The sequence below is a fragment of the Chaetura pelagica genome, unplaced genomic scaffold, assembly GCF_000747805.2.
Source record: "Chaetura pelagica isolate M959 unplaced genomic scaffold, ChaPel_1.0 scaffold28, whole genome shotgun sequence".
NCBI lineage: Eukaryota > Metazoa > Chordata > Aves > Apodiformes > Apodidae > Chaetura > Chaetura pelagica.
The window spans coordinates 1,328,940-1,336,170 of record NW_009954303.1 but is presented as its reverse complement, the minus strand read 5'-3'; the positions used below and the strand labels follow the sequence as shown (position 1 = coordinate 1,336,170).

Below are 7,231 nucleotides of genomic sequence, written 5' to 3'. Positions count from 1 at the left end.
GAACCCCGCCAGCCTCCCCAGCCTGGCTCCTGCCAAAGGAGCTGCTGATTGAACGGAATCACAGAACGGTTTGGATGGGAAGGGACCTTAAAGATTATCTAGTTCCAACCCCTCTGCATGGGCAGGGACACTTTCCACGAGACCAGGTTGCTCAAAGCTCCTTGAACGCTTACAGGGAGGGGCATCCACAGCTTCTCTGGGCAACCCGTTCAGTGTCTCACCACCATCACAGCAAAGAATTTCTTTCTCCAGTCTAACCTAAATCCACCCTCTTCCAGCTTAAAGCCATTACACCTTGTCCTATGGCTACATGCCCTTGTAAAAAGTTCCTCCCCAGCCTTCCTGTAGGCCTTCAGGTACTGGAAGGCTGCTATAATGTCTCCTTGAAGCTTTCTCTTGATAGAACAGCCCCAGCTCTCTCAGTCTGTCTTCATAGGAAAGGTGCTCGAGTCCTCTGATCATCTTCATGGCCTTCCTGTTGGAGCACTCCAACAGCTCCATGTACTCCTTATGTTGGGTGCCCCAGAGCTGTTCACAGCACTCCAGGTGGGGTCTCACGAGGGCAGAGTAGAGGGGCAGAATCACCTCCCTTGACTTGCTGGCCACACTTCTTTCGATACAGCCTAGGGCACTTTGGGCTGCAAGTGCACATCACTGGCTCAAGTTGAGCTTCTCCTCAACTAACACCTCCAAGTCCTTCTCCTCAGGGCTGTTCTCAACCGTTTCTCCACCCAGTCTGTATTTGTCCTTAGGATTACCCCAACCCAATGCGCAGGACCTTGTGCTTGGCTTTGTTGAACTTCATGTGGTTTGCACAGGCCCACCTCTCAAGATTGTCAAGGTCCCTCTGGATGGCATCCCTTCCCTCCACTGTGTCTAGTGCACCACACAGCTTGGTGTCATCAGCAAACCTGCTGGGGGTGCACTCAGGCCCACTGTCCATGTCACCAACAAAGATGTTAAACAGCGCAGGTCGTGCTACCAACCCTTGAGGAACTTCCCTCATCGCTGATCTCTACTTGGTGGATGAGATCAGCCTTTAGCATGTGTGCACAAACCCCCTTTCCCTGACAGATTTTGTTGAGCGTGTTCCCTTTTCCCCCTGCCCCTGCTATGTATTTCTCCTGTGCACGCTGTGGGCGGGCAGTTCAGACTGAAAAGTGTTTTGATATCTATATACCCTGCCCTGAGGTTTGCTGCAGCATCATTCGTGTGGCGTCTCCTGTGCCTGTAGGTGATGCTTTTCCTCTGAGCAGCAGGAGTGCAGGACACTTGCAAGTGGGGCTGTGTTTCAGGTGGCTGAGAGGCAGCCCCAGCACCTCCCACATGGCTGGGCACCATGCCTTGATGTAGCAGTGTCTCAGTGGCCACAGGGAAATCTGACAGGGCCTATGAGCTGGAGAGGCTGGGCAGAGCTGGGGCTGGTCTGTTTTCTGGGGCCTTCTCACCTTGCCTCAGTGTCAGCCATCAGGCATCTGTGGCATCACTCCCTGCTTCCACCCCAAACTTCTGCAATGACAAAGCAAAATTTGGACTGACTTTGCTGAATTGGCAGCAAGGGAAGAAGTGTGCAAACATAAATTTAATGTGACAGGGATGCCAGTGAAATTGTTCCTGGCCATGCGCCTGGTGCTGGTCCTGTTGGCAGTAGAGAATGGAGCCACCCAGGCAGTGGCCCTCCACCTCATCTGTCCTCCCTGCCATGTTGGAGCTTAGCATCCCTGTTGATTCCCACACTGCACACATTTCCCAGGCCCTCACATGGTGCATCAAACCACCGCATGCCCCTGCAGGCCAATGAGCTGGACTCCCTGGGTGCAGAGCTCACCAGAAATGGATGCAGCCATGGACCTGTTAACTTGCAAGTATCCATCCCCTTGCAGGTTTTTGCCCCCTTGTACTAAGTGCCTGCAGCCACACAGTCCAGCCCAGCACTGCTGCAGAGATAACTTGAAGAAGCGAGTTTGCTGGGGCACAGAACTGGGCAGTGATGCCTGCTGGCTTCCTGCAGGCAGGAGGGCAGGTTTTGCTTCCTGGTATGGCAAGGGAGTTCCCTGCTTGCTTTCTGCCTGCGTGAGCACTGCTTTGGTCAGTGGCAAGGTGGGGCCAGCAGAGCTGCTGGGGCCGCCTGGTTCCTGGGCTGGCAAAGCAGACTTTCCTGTTTCAGCTGTGCTGTGCAGCCACCATCCCCGCTGCCCCCTCGGCTCTGTGCCTGCCAGGGCCCCGTCTCACCCTGCAGGATGTCCCTGCCACGCACGGCTGGACCAGAAGCCCACACTGTTGGAAAGGCAAACTGAGGCTTGGAAGGAGACACATCGGTAAGTCCAGTTTCGGGAGGCTGGTCAGTACAAGGTGGGAGTGAGAAACAGGGCTGTCCCAGCCCCTTTTCCAGGAGTAGGGATGCTCCAATGCTTCCTGCAAAGCCTACTGAGGCTGTGCTGCCTCTGCCAGACTGCAGCAGGGCTGCCCCCATTTTCCCCAGAACAGCAGCTCAGGTCACCCCATAGGGTGGGGGTGAGGTTCCTTTTTAAACCATGGCCCGTGTCAGACTAATGTGACACAGCACATAGAGCTCTGGCAGCAAAAAGGTGCTAATTCACTCATTCACCTAATCCACCGCTACAGCCCAAAGCCGCAGTCCAGCACCTCCATATCACAGGCAAGTCACCAGCCACCAATTTCCATGTGCAGTGACAGGGGAAACTTGTCATTAAAGCTGCAGGTGGTCCTGGGCAAGTCACTTAACCTGCACCTCATTGCCCCAGCAGTGATGACACGGGTGACAGCAATTCCCATATCCTTCCAGCTGTATTCCCATACGTGGCAAAGCCCTCTGCTGGAATTAAAGACTCTTCCTGGCTTTGTAGGCTCAGCAGAGGGAGGCACTAATGTGGTTTCACCCAGGAGGTTCCCTGTGCAAGGAGCCATGGCCCTGCATGGTGGGTTCACTGTGGGCAGAGGGAAGGCAGAGCGAGGCAGGAGCAGTCTCAGACATGGGCTGGGCGGCTGGGGCAGCCAAGGCAAACAGGCACATACCCGCCAGTGCAGCCCTGCTCCTGGCACACCCCTCCTGCTGCTGCCCCTCACCTGAAAGGAGGCCAGAAGGACGTTTTGGCTATGAGGAAGCATTGCTGCTAGAATAAGAGCCTTGCTGTGGGGAGAGCAGTAATGAAAAATCATTCTGCTTTAAATTTGAAGCCGTCCCTTAAGCTTGTCAGTGTTGTCGTGTTGCTCGGGTGGGGATTACGCAAAGTTTCTGAGCCTGCATGACCCCAGCGTCGCGGCACCGCTGCCACCTGCAGTGTGGGCACAAGTCCCACTGCAAGCCCAGGAGCAAACCCTCCTGCTCCTCAGCCCTGTGACAGGGGGAAAAATAGCCGAAAAAGTTTGTTAGCTAAAGGTGGGGCTTGCCTGGGGCTGAGCAAACCCTTGCTGAGCGCCCTGGCCAGGGAAGAGCAAGGAAGAAAAAGCTCTTGTTTTTTTCCCCCCTACAACCAAGTTACTCCTTTGCAAAAACAAGGGAAAACTCCCTAATCCATTCCCCCACTCCCTCCCCTTTCTGAAAGCAGGCTTGCAACCATCCAAATGAAAAAGCCCACAGGCAAGGGGCTGGCTGGCGCAGAGCCCTCCCTGCCTGCCTCCCTCCAGCTTCATTTCACACTTCACTGCCCAAGTGGCCAAGCCCTGAATACTTACTCTGGGCTCTATGTTTTAATTGTGTTGCTCTATTAAAGTCGTAGGCCACTGTCAGCACACCTACTACTGGAAAGGAAATCCCTACCCTGTTGATTTTGCTTGCATCCCCAGGTCACTCCAGCTTAGCCATGGCAGTGGCAGCCAGGAAAGACAGGGTGACGGGCTCCCCACTCACCAGCAGCCTCGTGGCTGTCACCACCACGGCTCAGCAGGGCTTCCTGGGCAGCTGGCTTAGCCGGATTCCACGTGAGTACGGCTGTGATTGCCCCACTCTCTTGGGCTCTGTTATCCAGGGGGGCTGCCAGACTTTGAGGCTCCCTTTCTGCTTCTCCTCCCTTCAAATCCCTTTTTCCGGTGGGGTCTGTTGGGGTGGGGATGCTGCAGATGCTGCACCACTCAGGGAGTGCAGGGCATCCTTGCTGCCTGTTTGGGCCATGGTCTCCAGCTGCAGCCTCTCTGCATGGGACCTGTCCAGGATTATAGGGCCAATTTTGAAAGTACTGCTCCTTAACACTGAAGCACTAGAAAGGGGTTTAAATGCACTCTGCATGTTTTTGCTTGGATTGAACTCTTCTGTCCATCTCCACTCTGTGAACATTGCACCAGTACCCAAGTGGGCACTCATCGCTGTGGCTGTGGCAGTGGCTGTTCTCCTCCTCCTCTTCCTCATCTGCATCATCAGGTGCTGCTGTGGAAAGAAGAAGCCCAAGAAGAAGGAGAGAGTCAGCTTGCATGCTGTCAGTGGCTCCACCACGGCCAGCCTGGTGTGTCCTGCTTTCCCCTCTCCCCCACCTCCCTCCTCCCTGAGAGGTTTGCTGTCATGTTGCCTGGTTTTGGGGGAGCACAGAACAGCCAGGGATGTGGCTGAGCAGGTCATGACAGTAGTGCTGCTTTCTGCTGCAGGTCCAGCCTGAGATGGAGGACCTAGAGCAGGATGTGGGGCAGACAGGAAGAGGAAAGCTGCAGTATTCCCTGGAGTACAACTTCCGTGTGCAGGAGGTGGGGATGCTCATGGCCACAGCACAGCAGGGAAAAGGCTTTGCTCTTGCATGGTCCCTCTTTGCTGCCCACTGAGGTGGACCATACCCTCTTGCACTTCCCCCCCTGCCTGCTGGCTGCCTTGCCCATGTGGCATGGAAGCATCCTCCCTGCTGCATTCCCTTGCTTCCCACTGAGTCCCTGGTCATCTGGCCCCATCCTCTTCCACCTGGTGACCTTGTGCATCACTCCTTTTAAGCTGAAAGTCGGCGTGAAGCAGGCAGCTGAGCTGAAGGCTATGGATAGCGGAGGCACATCTGACCCCTACGTGATTGTCTACTTGACGTCCGATGTGAAGAAGAAGTACGAGACCAAGGTTTACCGCAAGACCTTGAATCCTGTCTTCAATGAGAGCTTTACTTTCCAGGTAGGAAACTACAGCTGGTGATAATTTTATGGCCCTGCCAAGATGGTTGCCTGGCCACTGCTGCCCGGACACAAGCCTTTAAAGGCAGGGAGATGCCTTTGCCACTAGAATGGGAAAGTACCAGAGAGAAAGACCTGTTGTTGCATCTGCTACCCCATCCTGTCAGGCTGGGCGCCCACCAAGGAGTGAGTCTGATCTTTTGGATCCTTTTCTGCAGGTACCCCAGGCGGAGGTACCTGAATCCACACTGGTGATGCAGATCTATGACTTCAACCGCTTCACCAAGCATGACATCATTGGTGAGGTCCGCCTGCCCCTGGCTAGTGTCAGCCTGCAGCATGTCATTGAGCAGTGGAGCGATCTCGTGGCAGCCAGTAAAGTGGAGGTTGGTCCTTGTGGGTGGGAACCTCTGCCAGGAGGCATGCACTGTTGCTTTTGCTTTGCTTGTCAGCACCCCAAGAAGAAGCCCTTTAGGTTCCAGCCTAGTGCTCCATCCCCAGGTGAGCTGACTCCTTTGCCTGGTGCTCACTGCTGGCGTCTCTCCATCAGGAAGAGCAGCTGGGTGAAATCTGCTTCTCTCTGCGCTACGTCCCCAGCACCAGCAAGCTAACAGTGCTTATCCTGGAAGCCAGGAAGCTGAAGCGGATGGACTCCCATGGGCTCTCAGGTCAGCAAGAGCTGCTCATGCTCAGATCTCCCTATCCCTGCTCAGGCCTTGACAACGGCACCCATAGCTGCAAAGCCTTGAAAGCTCTTGGTGCAGAGACCTGCTTCTGCATTCCACCATCATACCTAGCCTGTGGCCAGCTCCTAGCTTCCCCAGCAGAGATACCCCAGCTTTGGGCAGAACTGGAGATACCTCCCAGGAGGAGGTGTCATGGCGGGATGATATAGGCAGCTTATGGAAGGAGGAGGCAGGAGGAAGTGAGCTCTGGGGTGGCTGACAAGAAGGGTGGATATTCACCATGAGAAGTGACAAGCAGGATGCCTTGCTCTGCTTGGGAATGGCCCAGGGAATCTGTTTTATGGCTGAGCTCCTCAGTGAAAAGTGTCACTTGTGCCAGCCATGTCCTTTCTCTCCTCAGATCCTTTTGTCAAAGTGCATCTCATCCTGAACAGGAAGAAATGGAAGAAGAAGATGACAAGCATAAAGAAAAACACCTTAAGCCCTTACTTCAACGAGGTGTTTGTTTTTGAAGTGCCTTTCAATCAGATCCAGGTGGGTTTCCCTGCAGCACCAGGGCAGAGTGGGTCCCCAGTGCAGCCAGCCCCCTCCTGCTGACCCTCTTCTTTCTTGTTTCCCACCCCCCCAGAACGTGGATGTGGTCATCTCCGTCTGGGATCATGACAGAGTGACCAAGAATGAGCCCATTGGCAAACTCTTCCTGGGCTGCCGGGCCACGGGCAACCAGCTGCGGCACTGGTCCGACATGCTGTCCAACCCGCGCCGGCCCCTCGCGCAGTGGCACAGCCTGCAGCCCCCGGAGGTGGTCGACAAAGCCCTGGGGCTGAAGTCCCACTTCAAGCTGCCCCTGCCCTCCAGATAGTTTGGGGGCTCAAGGACTTGAGGGTTTGCAGAGGGATGAGTGGCTTCTGCTCAGCAGCAACTAGCATGTTGATCTGGCTCATTGTTGGCAGATAGGGGTCTGGGTGCTCTTTTTGGCCAAGAGATGATCTGGCTGCTGGTGTAATGCCTGATTTGGCAACTCAGAGCAAGGCTGGACGTGGAGCAGAGGATGCTGGAGAGGACAGGCATAGGAACCAGCTCATCCCAGCTGCTCGTGGGCCGAGGGGACAAATACACAGAGCTTCAAGCTCATGCAAAAACACTGAGTCTGTTGATGTTTTTAAAGGAGAGAATTAATGTGCCAGCAGTTTGGGGTGGGCAATTTCCGTGGTTGTGTGTAACTCTGCAGGAGGTGAGTTCCTAGGAAGTTCTTACGTGTCTTGGGGAGACTTTTAAATGAGACCAAGATCTGGAAGCAGCCTGAGGCTTGAGAGGAGAGAAAGAGGATGAGCTGGTGAGGAAGGTGTTGGCTACCTCTCCTGTGCCTCTGTTATAAACATGATACGTGTCCTGGTTAGAGTCTAAACGAGACAGCAAAATCAACCACTGGTTGTCTATGTGGC

At 54.7% G+C, this 7,231-nt stretch overlaps 1 protein-coding gene across 1 annotated transcript; it reads left to right on the top strand.

Annotated features, from left to right (window-relative positions):
• Nucleotides 1-3,824: 3,824 nt before the first annotated feature.
• SYT8 (synaptotagmin VIII) lies at nt 3,825-6,648 on the top strand. The gene is made up of 8 exons (XM_010003887.1): nt 3,825-3,942; nt 4,303-4,460; nt 4,600-4,695; nt 4,934-5,101; nt 5,319-5,486; nt 5,651-5,768; nt 6,187-6,320; nt 6,415-6,648. Exons 1-8 carry the CDS (start codon nt 3,825-3,827, stop codon nt 6,646-6,648), a joined length of 1,194 nt encoding a protein of 397 aa, XP_010002189.1.
• Nucleotides 6,649-7,231: the final 583 nt, after the last annotated feature.

Bases quoted from the DNA above. Each gene is read 5' to 3' on its own strand.
- SYT8 (XM_010003887.1), top strand. From the start codon at position 3,825: ATGGCAGTGGCAGCCAGGAAAGACAGGGTGACGGGCTCCCCACTCACC. The intron at 5,769-6,186 runs GTCAGCAAGAGC...TTCTCTCCTCAG, and splicing joins GGACTCCCATGGGCTCTCAG to ATCCTTTTGTCAAAGTGCAT. The intron at 6,321-6,414 runs GTGGGTTTCCCT...CCACCCCCCCAG, and splicing joins TGCCTTTCAATCAGATCCAG to AACGTGGATGTGGTCATCTC.